We start from the raw sequence: 13,495 nt of genomic DNA, 5'->3' as shown, positions 1-13,495 counted from the left end.
ACGCGACTTTGAAATGTGGGAGGAAACCCCGGAGAAAACCCACGCGGTCACGGGGAGAACGTACAAACTCCGTGCAGACATGGAACCTGGGCTACTGGCACCACCAGGCAGTAACTCTACCGCTGCTCCACACCACATTCCCTATCTGCCTGCACACAGTCCATATCCCTCTATTCCCTGCACATGCATTTGCCAATCCTCCAATCTCTTCAGCGCCACGACCCGTGTCTTCCTCCACCGCCACTCCCAGCAGAGTGCGTTCCAGGCACCCTCCACCGTCTGTGGCGTGTGAACGAAAACGCGCGGAGACATCTTTAATAAGTGCAGGGGCCGTGAGGAACATTTACTGGCTGGCGTTGCACTTGAGAAAATCTCAGCTAAACGACAAGACGAGGAGCTTTTAGCACAAATCACAGGGCGTGCAGTCCGAGCACGGACTTAAACGGAATGACATTTATACCCCGTGTTTCAAATCCTCGATGCATCCCCAAACCACTTTGCAGAATGAAATTGTACCTGAAGCATGTTGTTAATGTTGTGGGAGATTAGAGCAGGATTGGCATGCCCCCAACTCTCACGAACAACAGTGTGGTGAGGATGGTGTCACCTGTTTCAGTTGAGTGTTCAGTCTTGGGCCGAGTGTTTTGCCGGTGGGCAGGATAATGAAACGTGCCCTCCTACTCTCCCTTCAACTGCTACCTTGGGATCTTGGCTCAGCGGTAGAGTCGCTGCCTGACAGCGCCAGACCCAGGCCCGATCCAATAGACAAGAGACAATAGGTGCAGGAGGAGGCCATTCGGCCCTTCGAGCCAGCACCGCCATTCAATGTGATCATGGCTGATCATTCTCAGTCAGTACCCCGTTCCTGCCTTCTCCCCATACCCCCTGACTCCGCTATCCTTAAGAGCTCTATCTAGCTCTCTCTTGAATGCATTCAGAGAATTGGCCTCCACTGCCTTCCGAGGCAGAGAATTCCACAGATTCACAACTCTCTGACTGAAAAAGTTTTTCCCTCGTCTCCGTTCTAAATGGCCTACCCCTTATTCTTAAACTGTGGCCCCTTGTTCTGGACTCCCCCAACATTGGGAACATGTTTCCTGCCTCTAACGTGTCCAACCCCTTAATAATCTTATACGATCCCGACCACGGTTGCTCGTCCCTACTGAGTTAATCAAATAAAAGGTATCACAAGATGCCGGAGTAACTCAGCGGGTCAGGCAGCATCTCAGGACATCTTGTCCTGCCCCCCTGACATCAGCCTGAAGAAGTTTATTCACAAAATGCTGGAGTAACTCAGTGGGTCAGGCAGTCTGAAGAAGGGTCTGTGGTGAATCTGTGGGATTGATTGTCACGGGTGGCCATGGAGGCCAAGTCAATGGATTGTGTTTTCATGTGGAGATTGACAGATTCCTGATTAGTACGGGTGTCAGGGTTTATGGGGGAGAAGGCAGGAGAATGGGGTTGAGAGGGAGAGATAGATCAGCCATGATGAAAGGGCTGGGTGGACTTGACGGACCAAAGTGCCTACTGATGTTCCGATGACACGAACTTATGAATAAAAGACACACCTTTACAATGGAGATGAGGAGGAATGTCTGGAGCCAGAGGGCAGCGAGTCTATGGGTTTCAGATGGCTGTGGAGGCCAAGTCTTTGGGTATTTTTAAAGCAGAGATTGACAGAGATTGCCTTACTGTGTCTCTAAACTAAACTGAAGACTTCGCCAGCCAGCTGCCTGACTGATATTAGGATGCCTCTAACTCACACACTGTCGAGAAAATTGTCCTTACAAAATCAGCAGGGGTCAGTCAGCACACTAACAGTGGAGCCAGTACTGGTATCAAGACAGTAACTTCTCATTGAAGAGATACAGTGCGGAAACAGGCCCTTCGGCCCACCGAGTCCGCACCGACCAGCAGTCCCTGCACACTAATGCTACCTGACACACACTAAGGACAATTTACATTTACACCAAGCCAATTAACCTATAAACCTGTACGTCTTTGGAGTGTGGGAGGAAACCGAAGATCTCCGAGAAAAACCACGCAGGTCACGGGGAGAACGTACAAACTCCGTACAGACAGCGCCCGTAGTCAGGATCGAACCCGGATCTCTGGCGCTGTGAGGCAGCAACTCTACCGCTGCGCCACCGTGCCGCACTGAGCTGGGATCGCTGGTCGGCGCGGACTCAGTGGGCAAAAGGGCCTGTTTCCGCGCTGTATCTCCAAACTAAAACTAAACGAGAATGGGCGAAAAGAGAGATTGGGCATTGTGAATGCAGATCACGGAATATCACCAGAGATTAACATTTTTATTGAAACTAAGCAAATAACTCACCAGCACTTACTTGCAGAGGGAGAAACTGAAGAATTAAGAAGTAATGTTGAGTGTGCGCGACATTAGTTGGCTCAGCCTGACAACCGTTGTAGCCAAGCGGATTGTTATTTGGTTTTCCCACCATTTGCCTTGTGGTCATTTTCTCAGAATTACAATGAGCGTTGGGTGTTAGTTAGATGCTTCAACAGATTTTGTGCATGTGGAGCGTTGTTGACAGAGAGTGTCGGTGGGGACACTGTGTATTTTTGGGAAGTCAATATTAGAGTTTTGTCTCGTGCAGCATGGCTAATTGGTTAATAACTGTCTGAGGGAGCTGGGAAATTTAATTTCGTTTTAGTTTAGAGAGGCAGCGTGGGAAAAGACCCTTCGGCCCACCGAGTCCACGCCGACCAGCGATCGCCTGTGTACACTAGCCCTGACCGACACTCCAGGGACAATTTAAAGAAGCCAATTAACCTACAAAACCTGCACGTCTTTGGTATTTATTCACAAAATGCTGGAGTAACTCAGCAGGTCAGGCAGCATCTCAGGAGAGAAGGAATGGGTGACGTTTCGGGTCGATACCCTGTTTTCTTCAGACTGAAGAAGGGTCTCGACCCGAAACGTCGCCCATTCCTTCTCTCCTGAGATGCTGCCTGACCTGCTGAGTTACTCCAGCATTTTGTGAATAAATACCTTCCGTTTGTACCAGCGTCTGCAGTTATTTTCTTGCACGTCTTTGGAATGTGGGAGGAAACTGGAGCACCCGGAGAAAACCCACGCAGTCACGGGGAGAACGTGCAAACTCTGCACAGACAGCACCTGTGGTCAGGATCGAACCCGGGTCTCTGGCGCTGTGAGGCTGTGACTCCACCACTGCGCCACCGTGCCGCCCACAACAGTGTACTGGAAAACATATTGAAGGATTTGTATTCCACGAGTCAATATCACGCGACATTTTTTTTGTCAATACAAATATTTCCCTCAGGGGCAGAATGGATCAAAGCTGCCATGCAAGTGTCCACAGCACAGGGGTTGTGGTGGTGAAGATTCAAGATTCAAGATTCAAGATAGATTCAAGATTCAAGATATCTTTATTTGTCATCCAAAAACAAGTTTTTTGGACGAAATTTCGTCACCCACAGTCCAACAATAAGAGCAATAAAATAAGCAAATTACACAACCCCAACCAACACAAAACCCCCCAAAAAGAAACATCCATCACAGTGAGTCTCCTCCAGTCCCCTCCTCACTGTGATGGAAGGCCAGAATGTCTTTTTCTCTTCCCCTGCCGTCTTCTCCTGCGGTCAGGCTGTTGTCGTTGCCATGTTCCAGGCTGCGCCGGACGGTGAAATGTCCGCAACGGGCCGACCCAAGCCCCGCTGCAAGTCGGGGCGGTCGTGGCTCCCGACATTGAAGCCCCCGCCGAGCAGAGAAAATTCCGTGGCCTATTTCAGGCCGCGCCGGACGGTGAAATATCCGCGGCGGGCCGACCCAAGCCCTGCGATCCGGGGCGGGCGAACACGCTGCCGCTGCCGGAGCTCCCGATGTCGGCATCCACGCGGCCCGAGCCTAAGGCGAGTCGCAGCCGCTCCCGCAGTCTCCGAGAACGGCCGGCTCCGCTGATGGTGAGTCTGGTCCGCGGGCTCTGCGAACCAGAGCCCTGGAGGCCGCCAGCTCCAGGAGTTGGGCCGATGGTAGGCCGCAGCAGGAACGGAGACACGGCCCAGAAAACAAAGGTCGGGTCTCCGTTCGGAAGGGACACATATTTACAATGTTACAGTTCCCCCCCTCCCCCCCACATACACACATAGTACAAAAACACAAAAACACCACATCACAACTACAATTAAGACAACAAAAACAACAAAAACACAAAGACAAATGGACTGCAGGTGAGCCGCAGCTGCTAGGGCAGCGCCGCCATCTTCAGTTTCCCAGGGCACCGCCTGATGACAAAGGCAGGAAACTGTCCACATGCATCGCCGTGCACCTCCAGTTATTGATCCCTTCAGTTGAAGATTGAAACTGTAGGAAGAACGATTCAGTCTCTCGTGTAAAACGCACTCTCTGGGTTGTTAAACCTGGGACATACTCAATCTGGGCTGGTCCTGCTGAGAGTCGAAAGTATAAATTGTAATCCTCCCTTCTGGCTGCTTTATGAGGAGAGACTGTAGACTTTAGACTTGTACACGGCGGGGAAACAGGCCCTTCGGCCCACCGAGTCCGTGCTGACCTGCACTCATCCCCGCACACCGGCACTATCCGACACAGTTTACAATTTACAGAAGCCAATTAACCTACAAACCCTGCACGTCCTTGGGATGTTTGGCCCACAATTTAAGAATAAGGGGTAGGCCATTTAGTACGGAGATGAGGAAAAATATTTCAGTCAGAGAGTTGTAAATCTGTGGAATTCTCTGCCTCAGAAGACAGTGGAGGCCAATTCTCTGGATGCTTTCAAGAGAGAGCTAGATAGAGCTCTTAAGGATAGCGGAGTCAGGGGGTATGGGGAGAAGGCAGGAACGGGGTACTGATTGAGAATGATCAGCAATGATCACATTGAATGGCGGTGCTGGCTCGAAGGGCCGAATGGCCTCCTCCTGCACCTATTGTCTATGTGAGAGGAAACTAGAGCACCCGGAGAAAGCTCACGCGGTCACACGGGGAGGAAGTACAATCTCCGTACAGACAGAACCCAAAGTCAGGATTTCAAGCCGTGTCTGGTGATTTAGTCCGGATTAAAGGAGGTGCTTCTGGTCCACCGGTTGTCGTATAATCGGTGGTGGGCCTGTCCGCCAGGCATGGCATTACCAACACCGTGTACAATTGCGACAATACCCCCTCTTCCTGATCTCCCGCTCACTTGCAATAACGACCGATAGGCTGTTGGCCTTCGCAACTACGTGCTGCATCTGTGTGCAAACTTCCTGCACAAATTGAAACGTAGAAAGTAGGTGCAGGAGTAGGCCATTCGCCCCTTCGAGCCAGCACCGCCATTCAATAGACAATAGACAGTAGGTGCAGGAGTAGGCCATTCGCCCCTTCGAGCCAGCACCGCCATTCAATAGACAATAGACAGTAGGTGCAGGAGGAGGCCATTCGGCCCTTCGAGCCAGCACCGCCATTCAATGTGATCATGGCTGATCATTCTCAATCAGTACCCCGTTCCTGCCTTCTCCCCATACCCCCTGACTTCGCTATCTTTAAGAGCTCTATCTAGCTCTCTCTTGAATGCATTCAGAGAATTGGCCTCCACTGCCTTCCGAGGCAGAGAATTCCACAGATTCACAACTCTCTGACTGGAAAAGTTTTTCCTCATCTCCGTTCTAAACGTGATCATTCAATGTGATCACGGCTGATCATCCACAATCAGTACCCTGTTCCTGCTTTCTCCCCGTACCCCTTGATTCCAGTTAGCCCTAAGAGCTACATCTACCTCTGTCTTGAAAACATCCAGTGAACCGGCCTCCACCTGAGACACCGACATCCTGCTGCACTTTGCTCCTCTGCAATCTGTCGCCATCTCGGCCTTCGGTTCCTCCTGCCGAGGTGGGCGAGCTCACGCCTCGCCACATTAAACTCTCGCCCACGGTCGCCCACACACCCAACCTACACAAACCCTGTCACGCTGCCCAACTCACTGCCGGCCCACACAGCTTCTGTCGCGTCGTTGTCAAGCTCCCTGTCACAAAACCCACGCAGGCCACGGGGGGAACGTAGAAAACTCCGTACAGGCAGCGCCCGCGGTCAGGAGCGAACCCGGGACTCCGGAGTTAGACAATAGACAATAGACAATATATAGTATAAGAAAATAACTGCAGATGCTGGTACAAATCGAAGGTATTTATTCACAAAATGCTGCAGTAACTCAGCAGGTCGGGCAGCATCTCAGGAGAGAAGGAATGGGCGATGTTTCGGGTCGAGACCCTTCTTCAGACAATAGACAATAGGTGCAGGAGGAGGCCATTCGGCCCTTCGAGCCAGCACCACCATCCAATGTGATCATGGCTGATCATTCTCAATCAGTGCCCCGTTCCTGCCTTCTCCCCATACCCCCTGACTCCGCTATCCTTAAGAGCTCTATCTAGCTCTCTCTTGAATGCATTCAGAGAATTGGCCTCCACTGCCTTCTGAGGCAGTGAATTCCACAGATTCACAACTCTCTGACTGAAAAAGTTTTTCCTCATCTCAGTTCTAAATGGCCTACCCCTTATTCTTAAACTGTGGCCCCTGGTTCTGGACTCCCCCAACATTGGGAACGTGTTTCCTGCCTCTAACATGTCCAACCCCTTAATAATCTTATATGTTTCGATAAGATCCCCTCTCATCCTTCTTAATTCCAGCTTATACAGGCCTAGCCGCTCCAGTCTTTCAACATATGACAGTCCCACCATTCCGGGAATTAACCTAGTAAACCTACGCTGCACGCCCTCAACAGTAAGAATATCCTTCCTCAAAGTTGGAGACCAAAACTGCACACAGTACTCCAGGTGCGGTCTCACTAGGGCCATGTACAACTGCAGAAGGACCTCTTTGCTCCTGTACTCAACTCTTTGGCAGCAAGTCTGCCTGCTGCGCCACCGTGCCGCACCCTTGGCTGTGAAGGTCTTAGTGCCTCCTCGGGCCATGAGGGGTTAGTTATATATTTGCCACAGACCATTGCTCTGAGCTAGTGCGCTAATTAACTGCCAGGACAGAGTGGAAGTGAAACTGTGGACCTGCGTGGAACACAAGCTTAGTTTTATTTGTGTTGTGTGCGTGGGCACAGAGCTCTGCTGAGGTACATTTCTGAATGTTACAGTGCAGAAAAATTAATTTTATTCAGTGCAAAACAGAAGGCGATGAATATCCACCACTTAAATAGGTGTCTGGAGAGCGTTTTCTTTTTTGCCGTTTGAATATTGGCACATTGGGGAGGGATGAGGAACAAAGTGCCAGGTACCGTCACCTCCACCACGACAATTCATGAACGGATAAGTCCAACAAAAGAGATTTAAACCAAAATACTTCCCCGTGGAATCCTGGGGGGCGCGGTGGCGCGGCGGTAGAGTTGCTGCTTTACACCGCCAGGTAAACATAGAAACATAGAAAATAGGTGCAGGAGTAGGCCATTCGGCCCTTCGAGCCTGTACGCACCGCCATTCAATATGATCATGGCTGATCATCCAACTCAGTATCCCATACCTGCCTTCTCTCCATACCCCCTGATCCCTTTAGCCACAAGGGCCACATCTAACTCCCTCTTAAATATAGCCAATGAACTGGCCTCAACTACCTTCTGAGGCAGAGAATTCCACAGATTCACAACTGTCTGACTGAAAATGTTTTTCCTCATCTCAGTTCTAAATGGCCTACCCCTTATTCTTAAACTGTGGCCCCTGGTTCTGGACTCCCCCAACATTGGGAACATGTTTCCTGCCTCTAACGTGTCCAACCCCTTAATAATCTTATACGTTTCGATAAGATCTCCTCTCATCCTTCTAAATTCCAGTGTATACAAGCCTAGTCACTCCAGTCTTTCAATTGCCTCCAGCGGTCGGGGCCTCGAACCTCCCGTTGGCTCCCGTAGCCGGCGGTCAGGCCTTCCTTGTCGGGGCGGTCAGGCTCCTGCAAAGCCCAATTGACGATAGTCGGAGGGTAGATGATAGCTCCAATGAGGTAGATGGTAGCTCGGGACCGCTCTCTAGTTGTTGATACGATGGTTCAGTTGTCACAAGTTACCGTGAAAAGCTTTTTTGTTGCCTGCTATCCAATATTCACGATCATATCAAGCTGTTCACAGTGGACAGATACAGGACAGAGGGATCGACACCGAGCCTGGCCCTCAGCTGTAATAGACAATAGACAATAGGTGCAGGAGGAGGCCATTCGGCCCTTCGAGCCTGCACCGCCATTCAATGTGATCATGGCTGATCATTCTTAATCAATACCCCGTTCCTGCCTTCTCCCCATACCCCCTGACTCCGCTATCCTTAAGAGCTCTATCTAGCTCTCTCTTGAATGCATTCAGAGGCTTGGCCTCCACTGCCTTCTGAGAATTCCACAGATTTACAACTCTCTGAGTGAAAATGTTTTTCCTCATCTCCGTTCTAAATGGCCTACCCCTTATTCTTAAACTGTGGACCCTTGTTCTGGACTCGCCCAACATTGGGAACATGTTTCTTGCCTCTAACGTGTCCAACCCCTTAATAATCTTATATGTTTCGATAAGATCCAAAGTAATGCTGAGAACTTTATTCTGCACTCTGTATCTGTTGGGAGAATGATCATCCATGATCACATTGAATGGCGGTGCTGGCTCGAAGGGCCGAATGGCCTCCTCCTGCACCTATTGTCTATTGTACCTTCTGACAAAGTTGCATTCTAGCACTTGATGACACAGCTCTCTGGGTTCAGATAACAGTTCCCTGGTATTGGTGAGGAAGGAAAGCCCCTGAGCTGCAAGTGGTGCGAACCTGAAACTGCCTGAAACAGGTGACAGTCTTGATGTGGAGAGGGAAAGGGGGTTAACGTTTCAGGATGAATGAGCTTTCATCCGAATCTTGAAGGCGGGGAGATGAATTTGGAAGACTCCACAGAGTCATGCAGCAAGGAAACAGGCCACTCGGCCCACTTTGCCCCCGCTGACCAAAATGCCCCATCTGAGCTCGTCCCAATTTGCCCGCGTTTGGCCCACATTTGTCTCCAAATCTTTTAAGTGTTACTGAACATATTTCACTGGCATCCTTTGTGGCTTGGAGACGCACAGTGGTACGATCAGCCAACAACGTCCCTTAATGACTGGTGTTCCACATTACTAGCGGTCCCTGTTGTTTCCACATGTCAATATTGGTAAAGAACCCGCCCTCGTTCCTGGTTCCTTTCACTCGTATCTGCAAGTCACCAATTTGACCTGTTGGAGTGCAACCCTCTCTGTCCTTAAACTTAATTTGCCGTGGTTAATTTTTAATGACTCCCAGTCGGAGAAGGAGTATCAGGACCAGGGGCCGGTCACGAGGGCCCCCTTGTCCCATATTAGGCCCGGGGGGCGCTGTAGGCCCGGATGCTGTAGGCCCGGACGCTGTAGGCCCCGACAGTTTAGGTCCCGACACTCTAGGTTTCTGACATTTTAGCCCCGGACAGTCTAGGCCCGGAGGCCCGGGCGCCACCTAACGGAGGTTGCGTAACAACCCGCCTCCCGGCCCGGGCGGCCACCATTGGTGGAGCGGGAGCACGCGGCCGCTGGCTGGGTGAGGTCACGTGGGGAGCGGAGCGGGGCGGTGACGTCACCTTGTCCCTTATTTGGGGTGAGGTAGTTGGCAACCCCTACCGAGCAATGCCCAGCACTTCCTGCAGCCTTTCAAGCGGTCCCGAATTACTGAACTGGGCCACGGTGTAACTGGTCAGTCCTGTCAGATGACCAACTCGGTTTTGATAAATCTCCCGTCCCTACAGGCACCAGCTCTCCGTGGCCTTTCCTTTTGCTCTGACAGTACAGTCAGTTGTAGAGTGCTGTGGAACATCAGTCCCCATCCAATACAATTTGCAATCCATCCGCCAGCCTGCTCACTCACTGAACGTGTCCTTATCCACTCGTGGACTCTCGTCCTCCTCCTCCTCAGTGTTCACGCCAGTGAGCTCAGTATCATCGTTGACCACAGATCCGTTTACCCTTTGCCTTCGGGGTGGCACGGCGGTAGAGTTGCTGTCAGAGTCTGTGCGGAGTTTGTACGTTCTCCCCGTGACCTGCGTGGGTTTTCTCCGAGATCTTCGGTTTCCCCCCACACTCCAAAGACGTGCAGGTTTATAAGTTAATTGGCTTGGTATAAATATGAAAAATTGTTCCTAGTGTGTGTAGGATAGAAAACATAGAAAATAGGTGCAGGAGTAGGCCATTCGGCCCTTTGAGCCTGCACCGCCATTCAATATGATCATGGCTGATCATCCATCTCAGTAACCTGTACCTGCCTTCTCTCCATACCTCCTGATCCCTTTAGCCACAAGGGCAACATCTAACTCCCTCTTAAATATAGCCAATGAACTGGCCTCAACTGCCTTCTGTGGCAGAGAATTCCACAGACTCACCACTCTCTGTGTGAAGAAATGTTTTCTCATCTTGGTCCTAAAAGACTTCCCCCTTATCCTTAAGCTGTGACCCCTGGTTCTGGACTTCCCCAACATCGGGAACAATCTTCCCGCATCTAGCCTCTCCAACCCCTTAAGAATTTTATATGTTTCTATAAGATCCCCCCTCAGTCTTCTAAATTCCAGCGAGTACAAGCCGAGTCTATCCAGTCTTTCTTCATATGAAAATCCCACCATCCCAGGGATCAATCTGGTGAACCTTCTCTGTACTTCCTCTAAGGCTAGAATGTATTTCCTCAGATTAGGAGACCAAAAATGTACACAATACTCCAGGTGCGGTCTCACCAAGGCCCTGTACAACTGCAGTTGAACCTCCCTGCTTTTAAACTCAAATCCTCTTGCTATGAATGCTAACATACCATTCGCTTTCTTCACTGCCTACTGCACCTGCACGCTTGCTTTCAATGACTGGTGCACCATGACACCCAGGTCACGTTGCATCTCCCTTTTTCCTAATTGGCCACCATTCAGGTAATACTCTGCTTTCCTGTTCTTGCCGCCAAAGTGGATAACCTCACATTTATCCACATTATATTGCATCTGCCATGCATTTGCCCACTCGCCTAATCTATCTAAGTCACTCTGCAGCCTCCTAGCATCCTCCTCGCAGCTAACACTGCCACCCAGCTTCGTGTCATCCGCAAACTTAGAGAGTGCAAACTTAGAGAGGATTGTGTTAGTGTGCGGGGATTGCTGGTCGGCGCGGACTCGGTGGGCTGTTTCTGCGCTGTATCTCTAAACTAAACTAAACTAAATCCGTTGTTACCATTAAACAATCTGGTACCGTGGCATGCCTGCAGCTGTCTGCTAACCTTTAGATTAGTTAGGTTTAGGGATGCAGCATGGAAACGGGCCATTCTGCCCACTGCTCATGCTGACCGCTGATCGCCCGTTCGCTCGTTCTATGTTAGAACTCTTTTGCATTGTACACACAAGGGGCAATTAACCTGTCTCTGCAGGGGTGTGATCCAGCATCTGCAGTTCCTTCCCACACATTTGGACTGCATTGCTGCCTCCTCGTGTTGTTTAGTTTATAGTTTAATGATACAGCATGGTAACAGGCCCTTCGGCCCACCGAGTCTGGACCGAACAGCGATCCCCTCACACTAACACTATCTTACACACGAGGGACTCTTTACAATTGTTACCCGAAGCCAATTAACCTCCAAAACCTGCACGTCTTGGTAATGTGGGAAGAAACCGGAGCACCCGGAGAAAACCCACGCGGTCTCAGGGAGAACGTACAAACTCCCTACAGACAGCACCCCTAGTGAAGATGGAACCCAGGTCTCCGGCGCTTTACGGCAGCAGTTCTACCGCTGCCACACCGTGCCGCCTTTAATAACATAGAAACATAGAAAATAGGTGCAGGAGTAGGCCATTCGGCCCTTCGAGCCTGTACGCACCGCCATTCAATATGATCATGGCTGATCATCCAACTCAGTATCCCGTACCTGCCTTCTCTCCATACCCCCTGATCCCTTTAGCCACAAGGGCCACATCTAACTCCCTCTTAAATATAGCCAATGAACTGGCCTCAACTACCTTCTGTGGCAGAGAATTCCACAGATTCACCACTCTCTGTGTGAAAAAAAACCTGCTAAAGGACAATTTATTCCTGCTCTTTCTGTTTCCTCACCATTACTGGCTCTATCCATGATTATATTCCATCTCCAATACCAAGACATGTCATTTAAGCAACATCTGTCTCCTCCTTATCCGTCTCCTTCTTAACGTGGCTTCTTATCAATTGCCTTTCGAGAAATCTGACAATGATATCTCCTCCTGTTCCCGCAGACCTACCCTGGTAATTACAGTGTCAATGAACTCCATTAGAACTGTCAGGCACCATTATCCTAACTTGAAACCACTCCTGAGTCAGGCTAATCAGGTGGTGATTTTCCACAGGCCCTGTTATAACATCCTGTATAATGGATGCCCATTGTCTTGCTCAAATCTCCGCTCCCTGCTCCCTGCTCCCGCTCCCTGCATTCAATTTCCAACCTTGAGTGTGCATGATCAGTGGGGACATCATTGGCAGTGAAAGGAATATGTGTGTGGTCCGCAGTTTCATTTTTATTCCTTGATCGTCCCAGTTCCGGTTTTGAAAACAGAACAGTCCGGCACAAGAACAGGCCCTTCGGCCCACAATGTCTGTGCTGAACACGATGTCTTTTACGACAGGCAACAAATTAAACTTTTCCGGTGGGAATGGCGAGTCTTCAGTAGAAGTAGATTCACAAACCGTTGAAGCACAAAGACCATTTGAGAGATGTAATAGAAAGACGACAAAGCAGGTGGACACATACTTGAAAGCTGCTGATCATAGGAAGAGATGATGGTGAGAGCAACAGAGTTAACGTTTCATGAAGGGTCGTTGACCAGAATAGCTCATTTCATTTCACATGTTCCAACTTTTGTCATCTTCATAGGTTCTTCAGTCAAATGAGCAGAATTAGACCATTTGACCTTCTCGAGTCTACTCCGCCATTAAATCATTTTTTTTAGATTTAGAGATACAGCGCGGAAACAGGCCCTTCGGCCCACCGAGTCCGCACCGCCCAGCGATCCCCGCACATTAACACTATCCTACACACACACTAGGGACAATTTTTACATTTTACCCAGTCAATTAACCTACACACCTGCACGTCTTTGGAGTGTGGGAGGGAACCGAAGATCTCGGAGAAAACCCACGCAGGTCACGGGGAGAACGTACAAACTCCGTACAGTACAGGATGGAACCTGAGTCTCAGGCGCTGCATTCGCTGTAAGGCAGCAACTCTACCGCTGCGCCACCGTGCCGCCATGGCTGATCTATCTCTCTCCCTCTCAACCCCATTCCCTTGCCTTCTCCCCACAACCCCTGACACCTTTACATTCAGCGGTCTGAAAAAATGGCTTTGGGACGGAAGAAGGGTCCCAAGCCCAAATGGCACCTGTCCATCCAATCCACAGATGACCCGCTGAGTTCCTCCGGCACTCTGGGCTTTGAAAGAATTGATTTGTAAAAAATGTTTTGGTCACTGTTTTATCAAGGGGCTTTGCAAAACA

The 13,495-nt window shown here is 50.1% G+C and overlaps 1 protein-coding gene across 1 annotated transcript in view; it reads left to right on the top strand.

Moving 5' to 3' along the window:
* Positions 1-13,495, top strand: part of LOC144602179 (SH3 and multiple ankyrin repeat domains protein 2-like) — a 154,595-nt gene that overhangs the window by 58,857 nt on the left and 82,243 nt on the right. The window contains exon 2 of the mRNA XM_078414915.1: positions 9,752-9,929. Within this exon, the coding sequence (XP_078271041.1) occupies positions 9,752-9,929 (178 nt within the window). The remainder of the gene's footprint in view (positions 1-9,751; positions 9,930-13,495) is intronic.

This window comes from Rhinoraja longicauda, chromosome 18 (genome assembly GCF_053455715.1).
Source record: "Rhinoraja longicauda isolate Sanriku21f chromosome 18, sRhiLon1.1, whole genome shotgun sequence".
In the NCBI taxonomy this organism is placed as follows: domain Eukaryota; kingdom Metazoa; phylum Chordata; class Chondrichthyes; order Rajiformes; family Arhynchobatidae; genus Rhinoraja; species Rhinoraja longicauda.
Note: the sequence above shows the minus strand (reverse complement) of the source record. Positions and strands in the feature narration are given on the sequence as shown.